Source organism: Sander vitreus, chromosome 5 (assembly GCF_031162955.1).
Source record: "Sander vitreus isolate 19-12246 chromosome 5, sanVit1, whole genome shotgun sequence".
Lineage (NCBI taxonomy): Eukaryota > Metazoa > Chordata > Actinopteri > Perciformes > Percidae > Sander > Sander vitreus.
Window position 1 is genome coordinate 36,152,966 of NC_135859.1, and position 22,460 is coordinate 36,175,425.

Below are 22,460 nucleotides of genomic sequence, written 5' to 3' on the forward strand. Positions count from 1 at the left end.
CACATAATTGCAGTTAAGTGAGTAAACGTTAGCTAAGTCTGTTACAGATTGGTTCAAAAACTGGCAGACAGCTAACAACATTCATCTATGTTTTGGCATAATTGCTGCAAAATTGTCAGCAGTTATGGACGCCGCTCTCCGCCAACGTGAAGTCACTATAATGAGAACGTTTCTCAAAATGATGAGGAACTTTAACAAAATGTACTTTACTAAGTCGTTATTTTGAGGAACAAACTCATTACGTTGAGATGCAAAATCATTATTTTGACGAAGTTTCTTATTTTTTGAGATACAGGACACATTTCATTAAAGGTCCCATGGCATGAAAATGTCACTTTGAGTTTTTTTGGACCACTAAGGCCTATATAAAAGAGACTTCAGATACAGTATTAGGGGACCACTGAGGCCTATATAAAAGCATCCAAAGAGCACCATGTCATGGGACCTTTAAACTATTTTCTACCAAACAGTAGTTCCAACTGGAATCCAGGGATGACGATGATGTCTGTGCCTGCATGGCTAGATACTGGTGTAAGTGAGAATAATAACACAGTAGATGAGGATAATTGCTTCTTAAAGGAACAGAAAAAAACAGTGGTGGATTATAACCGCCCCTTTCCGTATTGTCCAGGGAGTTAAACATGTATGTTAACAGTATGTGATGGACTTATTTGCATGTAAAATGCTAACGCTGTTTACAAAAACTTCTGTCTGAGAACAAGTGTAAATGTGAGCCTTCCTTTTGTCAGTGCATAGCCCCTATTTTGCTTTATGTGAGAGTTTGTATGGAGTCAGATCGTATCAGGCACTCTGTGTGCTGCGTTAACGCCAGAGTCTATATTAAGGATTGCACTCGCTCAGAATAGTGCCAGCCTGTAAACAGGGATCGATTGTTGTGTTGTAGGATGTGATGAGTGTCTTTGAAAAGTGATGAATAGCTGCAAATGGCAGAGATCGTTCAGTAGACTTGAGTTCACACTGCAGTGTGTGTCACAGCTCTGTTGTGTTAACTCTGAAAGGTGGACAAAACGGGAGTAAGTTGTGCATCATTTGGGAGGAAACGTATTGTCAAACCTGAAAAGTGAACACACCTCAAGTTTAAACAACAGGCTCCCTGCTGCAGCAGCAATATTAAACTTGTACTTGACTTCTAATGACACTCCTTTATCCACAGCTGACATCATTTCTACTGTTGAGTTCAACCACTCTGGGGAGCTGCTGGCTACGGGGGACAAGGGAGGTCGTGTTGTCATCTTTCAGCAGGAGCCAGAGGTAAGATTTGGGGCGACTTATCTCACTCAACTAAGGCCTTGTTCAGACTGCCGGCCCAAACCTGTTTTTTGGCATATCTAGATTGATTTTTAGAAAGTCTGGACAGCAAAAATAACACGGCATGTGGTTGCTAGTGCGTGACATGCAGGCTCTGCATGCACAGCCAAGCACCAATCACAATCAATGTTGATCAATTCATCAAACAACCAAGGCTAGGCCCCGCTAGTCGACCACAACCTGACATTTAGAGGAAGCAACCTGCATGCATTATTAATATCATTCATTTTAGCCTGGATTGGTAGTGTTATATGAATACAGTGGTGTCGTGCAGGCCTAGTTTGCGCAGCTTTTACTCCTTTCACAATAAAAGCCCAACAAAATGCTAAATGTTACTCGCAACGCGACGCACAATGACAACCAGAGTGGTGGAAGTGACGAGCAGATGTTGCTGTGAGCAGAGCTGCTATCGAGAACAACAGCAGCCCGTTCAGCTCGACGGTGTGATTGTAAGCCGAAATGACGGACCTCCATTTCTCAAGCGTTCACATAGCTACACTGACGCCTATGCCGTTAGCACAGCAACCCATGGATAGATTGGTGATGCCTGGACACACAAATCCGATCTCATCGCTTGCAAATAACTGTGCGGACAATCTGTCTTCAGATCCAGTTTAAGAAACGAATCAGAAATGCCTGCAGTCTGAACGTGGCCGTTGTTTTTCTTTTCTTCACATTTAATAAGAGAAACTGATCTGCTGTCTGTCTGTTTAGAGTAAGAATCAGCCGCAGTGCAGAGGAGAGTACAATGTTTACAGCACCTTCCAGAGCCACGAGCCTGAGTTTGACTACCTAAAAAGCCTCGAGATCGAGGAGAAGATCAACAAGATCCGATGGCTGCCTCAGAAAAACGCAGCACAGTTCCTTCTGTCTACCAACGGTTAGTAAACCACTTTATTCTACTCTGTAGTCCACTGGGTCTCAGGCTTTTTTCAATAATGTTCCCCCTTTGAACAGTGTTTGTAAGCCATGTAACCCCTAACCAGCGTGAATAATTTTTGGTAGAAAATAGAAGTCTCTATAAAGAGGAAGAATACAGCGATGTCAGCGATAGATTTACTCAACTACAGCCTTGGACCTGGACAACATTTAGATGATGATGGAAAAAGGAGACAAAAACTTGGAAAAAGACGGTAGAAAGAAGGAAGGAAGGAAGGAAACAATAGGTCGGAAATAGTAACGGTAGAAAGAAGGAAGGAAACAATAGGTCGGAAATAGTAACAGTAGAAAGAAGGAAGGAAACAATAGGTCGGAAATAGTAACAGTAGAAAGAAGGAAGGAAACAATAGGTCGGAAATAGTAACAGTAGAAAGAAGGAAGGAAACAATAGGTCGGAAATAGTAACAGTAGAAAGAAGGAAGGAAGGAAACAATAGGTCGGAAATAGTAACAGTAGAAGGAAGGCAACAATAGGTCGGAAATAGTAACAGTAGAAAGAAGGAAGGAAGGAAACAATAGGTCGGAAATAGTAACCGTAGAAGGAAGGAAGGAAAGCAAGAATAGGTCGGAAATAGTAACAGTAGAAAGAAGGAAGGAAGGAAACAATAGGTCGGAAATAGTAACAGTAGAAAGAAGGAAGGCAACAATAGGTCGGAAATAGTAACAGTAGAAGGAAGGAAGGCAACAATAGGTCGGAAATAGTAACAGTAGAAGGAAGGAAGGCAACAATAGGTCGGAAATAGTAACAGTAGAAGGAAGGAAGGAAGGAAACACTAGGGCGACCAAAAAGTGACAAAAAATTCAAATAAGCGACTAACTTCGAAAAAAGAGACAAAACCATTGAAAAAAAAAAGACAGTAGAAAAAAGTAAGGAAGAAAGGCGAGAAAAGGTCAAAACAAACGACAAAAACTTCAAAAACAGAGACAAACTTGGAGGAAAAAAAAGACAGTAGAAGTAACTACAGCCTTGTCAGTCCCTCCAGAAAAACGTGATTATTCAATGCATAATCAGCCAAAGTCCGCAAAATATGCATATTAGTCCACTGGGATAGAGCTGATTGAAGGATCCCTAACTGTTGCTCTGTTGCTACAGCATGTTCATGATATTCAGCACACAGTCATTCCGCAGGACTTTGTGAGACACATCCACATTCAGGTACAGGCCTCCATCTGCAGGCTTGATACCGGTTGAATAACCTGGCCGCACTTGCAGCCAATGTTTTCCAAGAATGACTGGCGCTTTCTGGATCGTAATGATTTCGACCCACCAGCTTCAGCCCGATGATTTTCGTTACCCTCCTGACTCCTGAGCACCACAATGTAGAGTACAATGCATAGAGCCGAGTTGGGTGGATTTGTAGTTATTCATGGGGGCGTCAGACAGAGATACGACACGCACGGAGATGAGAAGGGTATGTCTGGACTTATCTAACGCTGGGGGATACGGGGAATAAGACAAAGTCCCAATAAGTTGCTGTGTTCCTTTAAGTAATACTCACGAACTCCTGTTTCCTGGGTGAAAGTCTTGTGTTTTCTCCTTAACTTCTTCCGGGACATGAACGGCGCTCCTGTTGTTTAATGATCCTTAGCACTTTTATACCGCAGCAGTCATTGTGGTGCATACGGTAATAAATACGTGGAATACATACGAATTTCAGAGTATTCGTTTTCGTAGCATTATGTATGAATGCTTCATGAGAACCGCCTGATCCAAGCAGGCCATCACAACAACCGATGATTTTCATTACCCTCCTGTACAATGCATGGAGCCGAGTTGGGTGGAAAGATCTTTGTCATCTGGATTTGTAGTTGCATTTCCTCATTATTGGTTCGTCTCACATTGAGAACAACCACGTCTTTCAGTTTAACAGGCAGAACGAGTATAGAGCCATCCAGACCCACACAAAGCTGTTACTCAGTCCCTCCAGAAAAACATGATTATGCGATTGCGTAATTCAATGTATAATCAGCCAAAGTCTGCATATTTATGCGCGGGGGGGGGCATTTGTTCAAATACGACGCACAAATAGCCGATTTCCGTGCAAAATATGCGGGGCTTGCATGATTTCATAATCCCCGCATTTTCGTTGCAAAAAAGTCCCAAATATCATAGCAGGAAGATGAAAAATGTCGCGTTTACTTCACACAAGAGCAGCCGTTTCCCCTGCTGCCATGAGAACGTTATTCGCGACGTGAACATCATCAGAAGCTGCAAACCCCGCGATGAAGCCACGATGACAACACAGTTTCCTGCAATTGCATCGCATTTTTTAAGAAAACGTGCCACATAATCAAGGATTTTTTGCCTGCAACAATCACAAAAAAACTCCACATTTTTCTGGAAGGACAGCCTTGTAACTGAAAAACATTTTGCAAAAAATGTCACGTACCCCCTGCAGTCCTCCAAAGTCCCCCTAGGGGGGGGGGGTCACATACCCCCATTTGAGAAACACTGCTGTAGACAGTATGAGTTGGTAATATTTAGTCACTTTACACTGAAACCTTTTTGTCTTCAGTTTCTTTTGTTATTGAAGGTGAGTTTTTCTTGATCTCTGCTCTTTTTCGTTTGCAGACAAAACCATAAAGCTGTGGAAAATCAGTGAGCGGGACAAGAGACCAGAAGGCTACAATTTGAAGGAGGAAGACGGGCGATACAGAGATCTCAATACTGTCACAACACTACGGGTGTGTATAAAATAAAATGTGTTATCCCTGTCCCAATAATGTTGACCATGTACTGTATGTATTGTTAATTTTGCTTTCATTAGCTGTGTTTTATTACTTGTTACACGATATTATATATTGATTCTGACAAGTCTGAAAGGTCCATTGCGCTGCAGTTTGACTCCACATTTTCCTCCCTGGTCATCATGTGCATCCTTCAGTTTGGGACACACTGATCTATATGTATTGAATAGTTTCTAAATATAGGCTTAGTTTACCAGACTAGCCTGTTACACTGAGGCTACACCCTTTTTTTTTTCCTTTTGTTTAAAGGACAGTTTGTCACTGACTACGTTTAAATGCACATAATATTCCAGTTTTTGCTCTTACTCTGAAAAAGTCAGTATTCTGACTAAGCTGTTTACACAGCTATTGAAGGTAAATATGCCACTAATATTCCCGTTTACATGTAGCTGTGCAAAATAGGTTTATTTCAGTGTTCTAGCGGTGGAGGACTTGTTGGAGCGTGTGAACACAGCGTCTCTTTCATTCCTTGAACCAGCTTCTAGAAAAGGTCGGCTCTAGGGTTGGGTATTGTTTGGGTTTTTTCCGATACAGCTGCTAAAACCATACTTTTAAAACGGTGCCGGTGCCTGAACCGATAATTAATTTTTTTATTTTTACAATAACTTTAAATGCACCATGAGGCTTACAACTTTCAAGTGAATGCACCGTCTGTGTTGTTTTTCCGACAAAGGCAGCTGCAGACTGCTTAACGTCCCGCTGTTGGAACCCTCTACAGTGAAATACAGTCACACTTCACACTGTTAAGCTGTCAGCATTTTAACCTACTAGCTAACGCTAGGCTAACGTTACCTGCTGTCAAGTGTAGTGTTAAGTAGCGTCACGTGCAGATCCTTCTGTTGCCTCTAACGTCTGTTTCAGAGCATCGGAGAGCAGCGCACCAGTGCCGTATTAGCACCGGGTTTCGGTACCCAACCCTAGTCTGCTCATATCCAGAAACCTGCTGATATCCAAGTCTTTGATAATGTTTAAAAGTAGCTGTGTTTCTCCTTCTTTTCTTTTGGCCGTGCATCTCACCCGCAGCCCTGCAAACTGTCAGCTGGTTGGTTGGTATACAGTAATCATAGCAACGCACAGAGCTGGCCGTAAGCCGTAAAACAGGCGAGATGCCGTAAACTGTCACAAACTGCAGTAAAAACCCTGATTGAGAAGCATATTCTGAATGTGCTGTACACATGTCCAAAGAATGCTTCTAAAACCTGACATATCACACACGGCTTCTGAATAATAGTGGACTATTAGTGTGCAACGTACTCGCTTTTAGTAAAACCTTTTTTCTACTCCACACTGGACAAATATAGAATATTGTTAGACTTATCTGACCGTTTGGGACATTTGTTCTGTGCCTGTTTTGGGGAGAAAAAATAAAATAAACAAAAAACCCCGCTCCTCTCCCCAGGTACCGGTATTCAGGCCCATGGACCTGATGGTGGAAGCGAGTCCTAGACGAGTGTTTGCGAATGCTCACACCTACCACGTCAACTCCATCTCCGTCAACAGTGACTGTGAGACGTACCTGTCGGCAGACGACCTGCGCATCAACCTGTGGAACCTGGAGATCACCGATCGCAGCTTCAGTATCCTTTCCTCCTTAATTCATGCAGCTCCATCATGTTCTGTAGCCCCTGATATCATTGTTGTCATATTTCTTTAGACTAAAGCTGCTTACACACCCAACCAGACGGCTGGCCTTCCGGCAGAAAAGGCAGCGTGACTGATCGGTCTCCCCGAGTTGGTCAAAAAAATGCCTCGGAAAACACCAAGGCAAGAGACGTAATACGTCTCCATAACAGCAGGCGGCGCTAATCTGGATTGTCGCCCAAAAATGAAAACCGGCAGCTGATTGGACGAACGCTAAGTGGGTCTGGTTTCTCCGGAAATTCAAAGCCAGACTGTCATGGCGTCTCGTTCAGAATACGATCTCATATTGGACTACAATAGTTCACCGAAACGTGTTTCTGGAAACATTTGAAGAGAGAAACAGGCCGTGCAGCTGCTGAATCTGTCTTCATTTCAGATCAACAAAGGTCAGTTTAACAGATGTTCATCAGATGTTGAGACTCTAGTCACGCTCATCCCGCTCCCCGTTTCCTGGTTAGCTCTCCACCAATCAGATGGGTCATTGAGTCAGACTTCCAGCAGTGCCCGCCCTGCTGATTATACATGTCAAATCGGCCCAAATGAAGGCCGACGGCCCCTCGGACGGACGACGGCACAGAACACACCGTGGTATTCACACCCACTCGAGCGACAGCGGCATCAACGGGTGGCTGCGCTTCGGTGGCCGCTCGCCGTCGCTTCTCTGTCGTCGTCATGTTATACCCGCCCACGACGATTGCGATTGGTTTAAAGAAATGCCAATAAACCAGAGCACGTTTTTCTCCCATCCCAGAATGCATTGTGGACGAGCCAGACCTTCCTCCACAGCGCTGTGGTGTTTGCTGCATGTTGTCTTCCCCCTCTCTCCCCTGTCCTGTCTTCATGCTATCCTGTCAATAAAAGCCCCAAAAAATAATCTTAAAAACAAATATCTTTTGCTATGTTTATGCCTCACGTCCACACTCTGCCTGCATTTCCAATCCCCTCAAACAAAGACATTTGCCAGCAGGTGAAATAGGAAATAGGTGACACTGAACTAATTTAGGTAACTATGTCAAGCTCTGAAAATCTTTATTTAGTCTATTTGCCGAACAAATGCCATGTGAAACCTTTTGGGCCACTAGGTCAATGGCGGGCTACGTTTGTTCTACTTTGTTTCATTTTATTCCCTTTTTAAGTCATGGAAATGTCTGTTAAGCCCTTGGCCCTTAACCTCACGTCTTCAGATATTGTTGACATTAAGCCAGCCAACATGGAGGAGCTGACGGAGGTGATCACAGCGGTGGAGTTCCACCCCAACCAGTGCAACACGTTTGTCTACAGCAGCAGCAAGGGCACCATCCGCCTGTGTGACATGAGGGCATCGGCACTGTGTGACAAGCACGCCAAACGTAAGCCGCAATATTAAAAACTGTAGGTTGTCTTTCAGTCAGACTGATCTCATGAAATGGTGTATGTCTGACACGCCAATTCGTATGCCATTATTGGCGTGTTACCAAGATGCATACTCGCTTTTTAGCGTGTTTATCAACGCCTTTTGGCCTCCGTTGACTTACATTACCTTGCGATTGTGTCAGTTGACGTCGTAGCGAGTAGTATGAAAGCTCGAAAATCCCCATAGGCAGGTTGGTCGGGGGGGGGGAGGATGGGTCAAACGCAGGACTTTCACGGGGATCGTGTCCCACGTTTTCCTAAACCCAACCGTTGCTTTCTTCTTTTCCTAAACCCAACCCTGTTATTGTTTTCCTAATCCCAACCGTCCGAAAAAGTGATTATGCGTCTTGATAACACGCCAAAATCGGCGTGTCATACATATGTCACTTATTGAGATCAGTCTGCAACCCGTCTGCTGGATACCGATAGCTGAAAATGCGTACAGATAACGCGCCAAAGTGGCGTGTGTGTTTACGCAAAGTCATGATGTCGCGTTGTTTCAGTTAACGGCAGCCAGGGTGAACTAATGACTTGCATCCTTTTTGTTTTCTTTTTTAAGAGTTTGAAGAGCCAGAGGATCCAAACAACCGTTCGTTCTTTTCTGAGATCATCTCGTCCATCTCTGATGTAAAGTTCAGCCACAGCGGACGCTACATGATGACCCGCGACTACCTGTCCGTCAAGATCTGGGATCTCAACATGGAGTCCCGGCCAGTAGAGACGTATCAGGTATGATGGGGGGGGGGGTGTAACGACACATCCATCTGCATCGATATGTAAATATTAGGGGTGTGAATCACTGGTGTCGCTATTTTCATTACGATTATACCGTCAACGAATTGATTCGATATCACGATGCATCGCCTCCTCAATGTTATTAGTTATAGATAGGTAGGTAGATAGATAGATAGGTAGATGGATGGATGGATGGATAGATAGATACTTACATTCTTACTTTCTTACTTACTTACAGACTTACTTACTTAGGCTACATACCTACTTTCTTTCTTTCTTTCTTTCTTTCTTTCTTTCTTGATCCCAAAGGGGAAATTCAAGGTCCCAGTAGCTTAAAGACATCACACACAACATACACATACATCATAAACAGGATGATAAAATAACAAATCCACATGAATAATATGGACAAGAAAAGATACTAAAATAATCCACATGAATGTACCAAGGGATGTATAAGCATGAGACACTTGCAGTGACAGGGCAGGGACTGACCGTGTGTGTGTGTGTGTGTGTGTGTGTGTGTGTGTTTCAGTCTGCATGGTAAGGTGCTCTATGAGAGTGTGTGTGTGTGTGTGTGTGTTTCAGTCTGCATGGTGAGGTGCTCTATGAGAGTGTGTGTGTGTGTGTGTGTTTCAGTCTGCATGGTAAGGTGCTCTATGAGAGTGTGTGTGTGTGTGTGTGTGTTTCAGTCTGCATGGTGAGGTCCTCTATGAGAGTGTGTGTCGTGGTGGTGCAAATAGGTCCAATAGTGCTGGATAAAGTCTAGAGACCAGCATTAAATATGGACATTATAAGAGAATAATGTAGACAGTAGGATAGACACAAACCAACGGTCAGTGGTTTTAATCAACATATTTAAGCAGTCAGATATAAAAGAACTCCTCTTTTTATTGTATTTGCACTTAAAAAAGACACTTGCTAATGTAGCAGAGTCTGAACACAGCAGACAAGACATCAGTATGCAATAAATGTTTATGGTCTGTCACTGCATCGATGCAATGATTCATTTCCACACCTTTGGTATCAGGTAGGGGTGTAACGATGTATCGATTCAGTCCTCGACGATCACATATCATCGATACATATCTTCATCTTTAAGATGCGCCTTTATTTTGAAATTCCCACTTTATTCTTTTTATTAAAAAGACTAGTTTGTTTTTAATAGGGCTGCACAATATGTTGCTTTTTATCATCATTGCAATATCAACTGGCGCAATAAATGTTTTTCACGAAAGGCTGCAACACTAGTTGAAAGAAAATAACAGAAAACTACATTTAATGTAGCTGTCATTCTTTTTAAGTGGTGCCTTTTTATATTTAATTGGATGTTCAGTTAAAGACTGTATTTGATTTGATGTCTTGTATTTTAGCAGAATACTGAAAGCAGCAGAAATGAGTACTATTATCTGTGTAGTAATGTCGTTATTGCGATATTTAACATTATCGCATTTTTCCTAATATCGTGCAGCCCTAGTTTTTTATTTAAATGTCAGGAAGAGCTTAGTAATGTTGCCTTTTGTAAATGTGTCTATATAAATGTAACTGATTGTGTTAAATGGGCTGATGTATCGGTCGCAGGCTCCTGAACATGAATCTAATCAAAATCATACGTGGCCCCTATTGTCAGGTCTGTAACTGTTGCTAAGACGGGTTGTAAAAGGCCTGACATTTATACAAGTATTCTTGTCGTTTCCACTCTTGTAACTAGCCTGTCATCACTTTCTCTAAACAGGTGCATGAATATCTCAGGAGTAAATTGTGTTCCCTCTATGAGAACGACTGTATCTTCGACAAGTTTGAGTGCTGCTGGAATGGCAACGACAGGTGTGTATCTACCTCTACCTATCTCTATTATACATCTATTATACCTCTGTTATACGTCCTATTATACATCTGTTATACCTCCTATTATACATATGTTATACCTCTGTTATACATCTATTATACCTCCTGTTATACCTCTGTTATACCTCTGTTATACATCTATTATACCTCTGTTATACATATGTTATACCTCTGTTATACATCATTATACCTCCTATTATACCTCTGTTATACCTCCTATTATACCTCTGTTATACATCTGTTTACAGCTGCAGAGATTAAAGGTCAATTCTGGCGTAAAACGAACTTAGGGATTAATAACAGATGTGTAGTCACTCTACTAAATCTCTCATGCTAATTGATTGTGTTTGTAGCTTGAAACAAGCTAGCGCGGACCGCTGATTAGCTTACAATGCTATTTATACCACTAAAAAGGCTCAAAATATCACCAAACTTCAACGGTAGCATAATGAGGGTCCCAACATGTTAACCCAAGCATTGAGAACTTATATTATAAAGTCGTGTTCTCGTATACAGGCGGCCGCCGTCTTGGGAGCTACTGTCTTTCCAAACTATCTTTTTAATAAACTGTCTGTACACTTACAATGTTCTCAATGCTTGGGTTAACATTTAGGGACCCTCATTATGCTACTGTTGAAGTTTCTTCTCTCCTCTGTGACCGGAAACTGACTATCTTTGAGTTGGGGACAAAACAAGACAACACTTCCAATATACATGACGCATGCACATGTTTTGGGCTGACCCTTATTTGATTCAACGGTCCAACAACACTGGCCTTATCAGTTACTGTGGTTATCTGCTCAGCGCAGAGCATAAGACTGCGTTCACGTATGACGGCAAGGCAGCTTTATTTGTATAGCACATTTCCACAACAGGGCTTTGAAACTCTGGGGACAACAAGCAGACCTGTCCCAGACCACCTGAGAGGTCTGGGTGTGTGGTCATAGTGTAGCAGACCTGTCCCAGACCACCTGAGAGGTCTGGGTGTGTGGTCATAGTGTAGCAGACCTGTCCCAGACCACCTGAGAGGTCTGGGTGTGTGGTCATAGTGTAGCAGACCTGTCCCAGACGACCTGAGAGGTCTGGGTGTGTGGTCATAGTGTAGCAGACCTGTCCCAGACGACCTGAGAGGTCTGGGTGTGTGGTCATAGTGTAGCAGACCTGTCCCAGACCACCTGAGAGGTCTGGGTGTGTGGTCATAGTGTAGCAGCAGATCCGAAATGTATTTTGGCTCCTAACCATTTAGTGATTTATAAACCAGCAGATGTATTTTGAAATCTATTCTTTGAAGCACAGGAAGAAGCAGAGTATGAGGGCGTGTCCTGACAGTAGCTAGGTAAGGACTACTAGCCAGTCAGAAGCAGAGTATGAGGGCGTGCCCTGACAGTAGCTAGGTAAGGACTACTAGCCAGTCAGAAGCAGAGTATGAGGGCGTGCCCTGACAGTACCTAGGTAAGGACTACTAGCCAGTCAGAAGCAGAGTATGAGGGCGTGCCCTGACAGTACCTAGGTAAGGACTACTAGCCAGTCAGAAGCAGAGTATGAGGGCGTGTCCTGACAGTACCTAGGTAAGGACTACTAGCCAGTCAGAAGCAGAGTACGAGGGCGTGCCCTGACAGTACCTAGGTAAGGACTACTAGCCAGTCAGAAGCAGAGTATGAGGGCGTGCCCTGACAGTACCTAGGTAAGGACTACTAGCCAGTCAGAAGCAGAGTATGAGGGCGTGCCCTGACAGTACCTAGGTAAGGACTACTAGCCAGTCAGAAGCAGAGTATGAGGGCGTGCCCTGACAGTACCTAGGTAAGGACTACTAGCCAGTCAGAAGCAGAGTATGAGGGCGTGCCATGCTAGCAGCTAGGTGAGCATTATAACGTGTGTTCCAAAGTGACCACGTTTGTCTCTGAAGTAAAGGCTGGACTACAATAGAGCTGTTTGGAGCAGTTTGTGAACAGTGTTTTCTGTTGGAGATGGTAAGTCCCTTTGGGGGGGACTTTGGGCTTTTTCACTTTGTAAACCTATAACGTGAACAAAAACATATATAACACAATAAAGGAAAGGGGGGGAAAAGCCCAAAAGCATAATATGAGCACTTTAATCGAAGGTTATTATTGTCTGTGAGACGGTTAATAATTAACATCCCCAAGTTAGGCAACAAACTACTGAGTTGATAAAAAGATGGTTATTTTCAAATGGCACATGAGCCCCCTTTTGCTTCATTATTATAACGTGGCGTATTGTGTCTCTGCAGCGTTGTGATGACTGGTTCCTACAACAACTTCTTCCGGATGTTTGACAGAGGCTACCGTCAGGACGTAACCCTGGAGGCATCGCGGGAGAACAGCAAGCCGCGATCGGTCCTGAAACCTCGCAAAGTAAGCACGGGTGGGAAGCGCAAAAAGGACGAGATCAGTGTAGACAGTCTGGACTTTAACAAGAAGATCCTCCACACTGCCTGGCATCCTCTGGACAACATCATCGCTGTGGCAACCACCAACAATCTGTACATATTCCAGGAAAAACTGAACTAGCGTTCGTTGCTGAACTGCTCTGATGCCAGTTCCCGCTTGAGCTGCACTGCTCTGGTACACGCATTACAAACGACATCTGTCCATCATATGGCTAAATCCCCGATCTGCCATCAGTGACTTTAGTTTTGAAAGGGACAAGACTCACTCTGTCAACAGTAAACAGTGGCATTAACGCAGTACATCCAGGCAACGCATTCTCATGAAAGTATGAAAACTTATGCACAACAATTCGTATGATATCCCGCTAAATTACGGCGAGCGCCAGCTTAACTGTCGCGTGATGGCCAGTCACAAAACGGTTAAAGGTCCCATGGCATGAAAATGTCACTTTATGAGGTTTTTTTAACATTAATGTGAGTTCCCCCAGCCTGCCTATGGTCCCCCAGTGGCTAGAAATGGTGATAGGTGTAAACCGAGCCCTGGGTATCCTGCTCTGCCTTTGAGAAAATGAAAGCTCAGATGGGCCGATCTGGAATCTTCCCTTTACGATGTCATAAGGGGAAAGGTTACCTCCCCTTTCTCTGCTTTGCCCACCCAGAGAATTTGGCCCCCCCATGAGAGAGAGAGAGACATCATGGCTTGAAAACAAGCGAAGCATGACAGTTGGTCAAGGCCACACCCCCACCATCCACCTTGCCGCCCCGCCCTCCTCAATAGCATTTAAAGCTACAGACACAGAAATGGCACATCCTAAGGAAGGCTCATTGTGGGACTGGCTCTATAAAAGAGGCTTCAGATACAGTATTAGGGGACCACTAAGGCCTATATAAAAGAGACTTCAGATACAGTATTAGGGGACCACTAAGGCCTATATAAAAGCTTCCAAAGAGCACCATGTCATGGGACCTTTAAGTTTAGCACTCTTTATACTTAAATTTAACCCAGAAAAGGTGACCGTGAGCCGGGTACAGAGCACCGTGAGGGCCGTGGTCATTTAAGCGCCCGGTGCACGTACCTGGCGTGTCATTGGGAGGCAGGCTTGTATCCAACTCTGTGTTGCAGCTGACGTTGTTAGCAGGGCCGTGACTTCCTCTGATGTCTTTTAAGGCTGGATGCATTAGGCCTCTGCATTCCCTTCTTATCCAAGATATCAAGACAGAAAGGAGTATTATACTTCAAATTTTTTGGAAAAGTACACTTTCTTGATGTGGGTTTAATGAAAAATGTCTGTAATGCTGAATATGAAGCTACAGCGAGCAGCTGGTTATTTTAGCTTAGCACAAAGACTGGATACAGTCATCCTACAGACATCCTGTCCCAATAATATAATCTGCTGTTCCGGTTCAGTTCAGCCGACAAAAGATGATCGTCTTGCAGCAACGACAGTTAGGTTTAGACACCAAAAAAGGCTAGTTAGGATTAGAAAAAAAGATTGTGGTTTGCTTTAAAACACAGGTCCCTGTTAAAGGAACACGCCGACTTATTAGGACTTTGTCTTATTCCCCGTATCCCCCAGAGTTAGATAAGTCCAGACATACCCTTCTCATCGCCGTGCGTGTCGTAACTGTCTGAAGCACCCACCGCTAGCCTAGCTTAGCACAGATCCTGGAGGTAACGAGCGCCATCTAGCTTAGCATAGATCCTGGAGGTAACGAGCGCCATCTAGCCTAGCTTAGCACAGATCCTGGAGGTAACTGGCGCCATCTAGCCTAGCTTAGCACAGATCCTGGAGGTAACTGGCTCCATCTAACCTACCTATGTTGTGATTTGTATAGTCAGAGTGTGTACAGTACAGTGTTTTTTACAAGACGAGTCAAGCCATGTGTTTATTGGAGGACTTTTAACTGGCTGTCTAGCTTTGCACAAGAAAATGTGCAGCAAGGGTAGTACAGGAAGGGCTTAACATTACCAAAATCCTGACCAATAATTATGCCACAGGAACAGTGGCTATAAAGAAAATACTGAAAACGGTTTCACTTTGAATTAAAACATTAAAGATGGCTCAGATTTATCAAGTGTCCCAGTAAGCTTTTCCGTTCAGCCAGTATGCACAGTACCAGGGCATCTGCTAAGTGGAATGCAGCGATCATTATTGTTATTGAACACACTTGTGCTTTTCCTACTCAGTGACATATTATAAAATAATGAATCCCTCATTAATTCAAATGACTCGTTTGTCATTCAGTGCAGTTGTTCATCACAGCTGGTTTTGCTGTGACCCGAGCAGTTTGCTTGTGGTAGTTTGGCTCAGCTCAAAGGAAGAATAGCTTGTCTGAAAGCTGGATGGCCAGCTCGGAGTGCAAGTACTGTCCAGGCAGGTAAGCCAGCTTGTGGGCATACTTGCATGGTGCTGGCACACGAATGGTGCCCGGCCAGTTCCAGTACAAATGGCACATTTTGAAAGTCAGCCTTTGCAAGTGGTCTGGTGAGAGGTTTGCCGTGTTGAACAGGGAGATGTAGTGTGTCGGAATGCCACAGCCCTGGCGAATGTAATGTGCCATTAAAAAAAGAAGTCCCTCCAGTCTTGCTGAGTAAGGGTGTGATCCAGAGCAGTTCCAGGTGGAGGTGTGCCAATGTTTTTTTTGCAGCAAATGAGTAGAGGGTGGTGCTGATGCACTTTTGGACCACAATGAAGACCAGCTTGGGCTCATAGCTTGGGGAAGTCTCAACAGCATTTTGATCAACTGTGGGATCTTGTACTGCTCCACCATCTTTAGCTGACCATCTGACACACCGTCCTGATACACCACGATCTTCTCTGGCAAGTTGTGGTTCTGCAGTGCAGCCAGTAAACAAACTGAAGCCATTGATCAGTTCCTCAGTGGGTAGAGATGGTCCGATACCATTTTTTGCTTCCCGATACCTTCCGATACTGTATGGATGTGATATGATTTCTATCTTTGTTGTCGGTCTGGCTCAGGTTAAACTCTTTTGTGAAACGTGAACGCCCCAGAACTTTCTGTTATGATGCCGTTTGACAGTCAGTTATAACGGAAAAAGAACGTAAATGAACTACTTTAACGTAGATTTTCTTTAGGGCTGTATTATCTGGTATCGGTATTGGAACATCTCTATCAGTGGGGTGTCTGGATAGTTACTCTGGAGCACCAGCGGGGTCAGTGAGCTGTTCACACTTGCAACAAAGCCCATGACTGACTGATGTGCCTTGCTGGTGTCATGGTGGACACTCCCACTCCCACCACCATCAAGTGTTACAGAGGGACATTGACAGTCCATAGCTCTCCTCCTAACATGTTGTTTATCAGCAGGAGTATCTTTTGGGCAACACTTAACTTCTGTGGCTGGGATATGGTGCAGACATTGATGGGATGGGACTTTCGACACAGCAGAGCCTCTTGATGGCACTGTAGAGATCTTGTCTGTTGCCGACCAAGGTGCACACTAGAGCCGCATATTGGGCTCACTGGTCAGCTGAGAGTGGATGCTCTTGACGTAAGTCTCAGTGCGATCATCCTTCATCTGCGCACGAATGGGTCGCTCCAGTCGAAACCCAATAGGTCCAGCCACCTTGTTGAAGCTGGAAACCAGCTCTTCAGCCTGCTCTGCACAGCGGCGAGGGTAGACGATGTCCACTGGGATAGAGCTGATTGAAGGATCCCTAACTGTTGCTACAGCATGTTCATGATATTCAGCACACAGTCATTCCGCAGGACTTTGTGAGACACATCCACATTCAGGTACAGGCCTCCATCTGCAGGCTTGATACCGGTTGAATAACCTGGCCGCACTTGCAGCCAATGTTTTCCAAGAATGACTGGCGCTTTCTGGATCGTAATGATTTCGACCCACCAGCTTCAGCCCGATGATTTTCGTTACCCCCTGACTCCTGAGCACCACAATGTAGAGTACAATGCATAGAGCCGAGTTGGGTGGATTTGTAGTTATTCATGGGGGCGTCAGACAGAGATACGACACGCACGGAGATGAGAAGGGTATGTCTGGACTTATCTAACGCTGGGGGATACGGGGAATAAGACAAAGTCCCAATAAGTTGCTGTGTTCCTTTAAGTAATACTCACGAACTCCTGTTTCCTGGGTGAAAGTCTTGTGTTTTCTCCTTAACTTCTTCCGGGACATGAACGGCGCTCCTGTTGTTTAATGATCCTTAGCACTTTTATACCGCAGCAGTCATTGTGGTGCATACGGTAATAAATACGTGGAATACATACGAATTTCAGAGTATTCGTTTTCGTAGCATTATGTATGAATGCTTCATGAGAACCGCCTGATCCAAGCAGGCCATCACAACAACATTTCCTGTCGTATGACAAATATAGAGTCCATAATTGGGGATTTAGTGCTCCATTAGCCAAGCTACAGTTTGCAACTCCACTACATCCCAAACCAAAGGGAACTTGTGTTAAATACACACATTTGTCTAGTTTCATTATTGTTTTTTGTGCCATCGTGACATGATTGATTTGTATGTCAGAGCTACCGATTGAGATTCTGTAGCGACCATGTTTTTTTTCATTTGTTTTTTTTTTTAATAGGAAATTCTTTCTGCTGTTTATATGTCTTTCTTTCTCCAAGTTCCTTTTCTTGCTGGCCTGAAACATTGTTATTACGAGCTGTCAACACTCCATATTTGCCCCCTCCCCCAAGTATTTGTCAAGCTGCCAACATCACTCACTGCTTCTTTACTAATGTAATGTTGGTATTTTTCCAACCTGGACCCTATTTTCCGATGCATTGGTGTCTATAAGTGAGTGATGTGAACTAAAATCTTTGAAATTGGTCCAGTATTAAGTGAGAACGCTGTGACCGTCAGCCACAAACCGGGCTGAAATGTAACCCTACAGTCAGTCAGCGTCCACTAAATGTTCTGTTGTTGCAACTAACAGACTCAGATTATTATTCTAAGTGTCTGACAACATTATGAAAGGATCCCTACAGAGATAGACCTTTTAGTTAAAGAGGAAGATCCTTTTTAGTTTAACATTAAACAGCCCCGAAATCACCATCAACAAACTACACCAGACTCCATGTAAATAATCAGGACTTTTAGCGTGTATAGAGCCAGCATATCTCCACCAGACTCCATGTAAATAATCAGGACTTTTAGCGTGTATAGAGCCAGCATATCTCCACATGTAAATGGGTGAATTAAGGGTTTATTTCAACCAAACCAGAGTGGTGATTGTTGGAACAGTGGAAAGATGAACCAAGACGGCTTTTCATAGTTTTATTTAGTTTCTGTCCACTTTGAATGAAGTGTGTTTTACGTTTTCTAAAAGTCCTGATTATTTACATGGAGTCTGGTGGGTTTGGTAACGGCCCATTAACATTACACTGCAGCTTGTTTCTCTCGCTTAATACTGGACCAATATCAAAGATTGTTGTTCCCATCAGTCACTTGGACACAAAAACATGGGAAAATATGGTTACACAATACCAAAAGTTACCCTTTAAAGGACCACAATATAAAGCTCAGGACAAAAGCTTAAATTAGGTGGTTAGGCATAATCCCGTGATGGCAATGGTAGCCAAATTCTCTCGTGGTAACTTGGCACCAAACTACCACTGCCAGCTTCCCCACAAAGCCTGTTGTGTTTCAGTTTGATCGCTCGCTTTAATCCCTGGAGCTAGTTTCTGTTTGTAGAGTTTTTTTTATGATGTTTTGTACTGTACGTGATGATAAAAGAAGAATAATCACTATAGCTGATTTATTTTTGTATGAACAAGGCAATAGGATTACAGTCTGATCACTGTAGTTTCTGTAGCTGTCTATGTCGGACCCGTCGTTAGATGACAGGTGGCCCGATGCGGGTAAACGTTTTTTTGTCACAACTTTGGGACATTTTGGCGGGTATTTCTTTAAAAAAAGCTAGACTTTTTTTCTCACCTCCTCTCCTTCCTCTCCTCCTCACCTCCTCTCCTTCCTCTCCTCCTCTCATCCTCTCCTCCTTCTCCTCCTCTCATCCTCTCCTTCCTTTCCTCTCCTCCCTCTCCTCTCCTCCTTCTCATCCTCTCCTTCATCTCCCTCCTCCTCTCCTCTCATCTCCTCTCCTCCTCTACACTCTTCCTCTCCTTCCTTTCCTCTCCTTCATCTCCTCTCCTTCCTTTCCTCTCCTTCCTCTCCTCCTCTCATCCTCTCATCGTCATCTCTTCCTCTCCTTCCTTTCCTCTCCTCCCTCTCCTCTCCTCCTCTCTTCCTCTCCTTCATCTCCCTCCTCCTCTCCTCCTCTCATCTCTTCCTCTCCTTCCTTTCCTCTCCTTCCTCTCATCTCTTCCTCTCCTTCCTTTCCTCTCCTCCTCATCTCCTCTCCTCCTCTCCTTCCTCTCCTTCCTCTTCATCTCCTCTCCTTCCTCTCTCCCTCTTCTTCCTCTCCTCCTCATCTCCTCTCCTTCCTCTCCTCCTCTACACTCTTCCTCTCCTCCTCTCTTCCTCTCCTCTCCTTCCTCTCCTCCTCTCCTCTCCTTCCTCTCCTCCTCTCATCCTCTCATCGTCATCTCTTCCTCTCCTTCCTTTCCTCTCCTTCCTCTCATCTCCTCTCATCTCTTCCTCTCCTTCCTCTCCTCCTCTCATCTCTTCCTCTCCTTCCTCTCCTCCTCTCATCTCTTCCTCTCCTTCCTCTTCTTCCTCTCCTCCCTCTTCTTCCTCTCCTCCTCATTTCCTCTCCTTCCTCTCCTCCTCTCATCTCCTCTCCTCCCTCTTCTTCCTCTCCTCTCTTCCTCTCCTTCCTCTCCTCCTCATCTCCTCTCATTTTTGTGACATCGGAGGAAGGAGTGTGACGTTTCTCACGTGTGATGTCCAAAGAAAACGTACTACTTTCAGGTGTCAGCACCTCTGTAGTCACATGACAGTTTATTTTTTTAATGTGGCTGACTGTAACTGATGTTTATGTAGATCTTATTTTGCATTTGTCAGTTAATTTGGATCTTAACGACCTGTTTTTGTGCCATGCCATTTTGTAAGTTTTTGAATCATTTTGCTCGCTGTGAAAGAATATAGGCCCCTGTGGGTCGACATGGGAAAGAGGTTTTAATCAAAATGTAATGATAAAACTGTTCAAAATCAAGTTAACTAAAGCTTGTGGTTCAAGTCAGTTGAGTTACTGATTTTGAACTATTGTAGGAAATGTCTTCTCTCGCCTGGTATGCAGGAAAATACAGACTTGTTTATTTTAAAAAAGGAGAATTTGTGAAGCACTTGGTTTGTTTGTGTGAAAGCTGTTAACGGTGACTACTTACATTCTTTAAAAAAAAAAGATGACTCTGCTGTTTCTCTGCTACACTACGCACGTTTTGATGACCGATATAGCCATTGAATCAGGGCATTAGGCTTATTAGTCCACTGGATCATATTTCTGTCACTAACACCTTTTTCCAACTGATTTCCAATCACTATGATGCCACCAAAATAACCGCCCATCTTCATACAGTGTTGTAATAATGTAATTCTGGTATTTTTCCACCCTATTTTCCGATGCATTGGTGTCTAAGTGACTACCAGAGAGAGACCTTTTTTGTTAAAGAGAAAGATACTTTTTGTTTAACTTGTAACAGCCCTGATGGCCAAACTCCACCAGACTCCATGTAAATAAGCAGGACTTTTTAGCGTGTATAGAGCCAGCATATTTCCACCAGACTCCATGTAAATAATCAGGACTTTTAGAGCATGTATAGAGCCAGCATATTTCCACCAGACTCCATGTAAATAATCAGGACTTTTAGCGTGTATAGAGCCAGCATATCTCCACATGTAAATGGGTGAATTAAGGGTTTATTTCAACCAAACCAGAGTGGTGATTGTTGGAACAGTGGAAAGATGAACCAAGACGGCTTTTGGTAGTTTTATTTAGTTTCTGTCCACTTTGAATGAAGTGTGTTTTACGATGCTAAAAGTCCTGATTATTTACATGGAGTCTGGTGGGTTTGGTGATGTTGATTTCGGGGCTGTTTCATGTTAAACTAAAAGGATCTTCCTCTTTAACTAAAAGGTCTATCTCTGTAGGGATCCTTTCATAATGTTGTCAGACACTTAGAATAATAATCTGAGTCTGTCAGCGGTAACAGCAGAACTTTTAGTGGACGGAAATTGAAGGTAACTGGGGGGTCTGGAGAGAAACCTGTAGGGGGGGCTGTATAGAGAAACCTGTAGGGGGCTCTATAGAGAGAAACCTGTAGGGGGGGGCTCTATAGAGAAACCTGTAGGGGGGCTCTATAGAGAAACCTGTAGGGGGGGCTGTATAGAGAAACCTGTAGGGGAGCTCTATAGAGAAACCCGTAGGGGGAGATCTATAGAGAAACCCGTAGGGGGGGCTCTATAGAGAAACCCGTAGGGGGGGCTCTATAGAGAAACCCGTAGGGGGGGCTCTATAGAGAAACCCGTAGGGGGAGATCTATAGAGAAACCTGTAGGGGGGGCTGTATAGAGAAACCTGTAGGGGGGGCTCTATAGAGAAACCTGTAGGGGGGGCTCTATAGAGAAACCTGTAGGGGGGGCTGTATAGAGAAACCTGTAGGGGGGGCTGTATAGAGAAACCTGTAGGGGGGGCTGTATAGAGAAACCTGTAGGGGGGGCTCTATAGAGAAACCTGTAGGGGGGGCTCTATAGAGAAACCTGTAGGGGGGGCTGTATAGAGAAACCTGCCAGAAAACAAAGTTCTGAAGTATTGCGGCAGAGGTTGTCATCACAGACCGGATGAGTTTCGGAGCATTAAATGAACACAAAATAAACATTTAACCAATAATCTTTTTCACTTTCCCCTCATATTGTCTTCACAGCTGTTGTTCACGGCTATAAAGAGGCGAAGTCCGCCTCCTTCAGGGAGACTACTGCGGGACTTTATTTAATAAAGAAATCTGTCCGGTAGTGAACGGGGGAGAGACAAATAATTCTTTGATCCCATTTGAATCGAGCCATGAATTACACACGTGATGCTTGTCAGTCTAAAGGCCCTGACGCACCAACCCGATAATCAGCCGTCAGACAGTCTGGCGAGGTCGGTGACTCGAGTCTGGTCGGTGGGCTCCTTGCCGTCGTCCGTTGGCCTTGACGAGCGGGATGAGCGTGACTAGAGTCTCTCCAAATCTGATGAACATCTGTTAAACTGACCTTTGTTGATGTGAACTGAAGACAGATTCAGCAGCTGCACGGCCTGTTTCTCTCTTCAAATGTTTTCAGAAACACGTTTCGGTGAACTGTCTTCGTAAAATACGAGATCGTATTTTCGAACAAGCCACCATTACTATCAGCTGGAGAAGTCAGACCCACGTGACGCGTTCGTCATTTCCGGTTTTCATTTTTTATTGTATTCGCGCACACGCAGAACGTACGCTAATGTCGGCGTCGCTTCGAGTTGAAGATCGGAAGGCTTGTATCATGTGGACGCGCC

General features: G+C 44.1%; 1 protein-coding gene and 1 pseudogene across 2 annotated transcripts in view; one reads left to right on the forward strand and one right to left on the reverse strand.

Annotated features, from left to right (window-relative positions):
- Nucleotides 1–15,436, forward strand: part of ppp2r2aa (protein phosphatase 2, regulatory subunit B, alpha a) — a 16,651-nt gene extending 1,215 nt beyond the window's left edge. The window contains exons 3-11 of one of the 2 annotated variants that reach the window (XR_013502028.1): nucleotides 1,175–1,272; nucleotides 2,044–2,209; nucleotides 4,840–4,952; nucleotides 6,415–6,592; nucleotides 7,841–8,005; nucleotides 8,608–8,777; nucleotides 10,519–10,610; nucleotides 12,880–14,710; nucleotides 14,748–15,436. Coding sequence is in view for 1 of the 2 variants with exons in the window: in XM_078251669.1 (XP_078107795.1) it covers nucleotides 1,175–1,272; nucleotides 2,044–2,209; nucleotides 4,840–4,952; nucleotides 6,415–6,592; nucleotides 7,841–8,005; nucleotides 8,608–8,777; nucleotides 10,519–10,610; nucleotides 12,880–13,159 (1,262 nt within the window). In the remaining variant the exon portion in view is untranslated. Of the gene's footprint in view, nucleotides 1–1,174; nucleotides 1,273–2,043; nucleotides 2,210–4,839; nucleotides 4,953–6,414; nucleotides 6,593–7,840; nucleotides 8,006–8,607; nucleotides 8,778–10,518; nucleotides 10,611–12,879 lie in introns of both variants that reach the window. The other variant, XM_078251669.1, reaches the window with a different exon arrangement.
- On the reverse strand, nucleotides 15,352–16,738 carry LOC144517763 (piwi-like protein 2; annotated as a pseudogene).
- Between the last annotated feature and the right edge of the window lie 5,722 nt (nucleotides 16,739–22,460).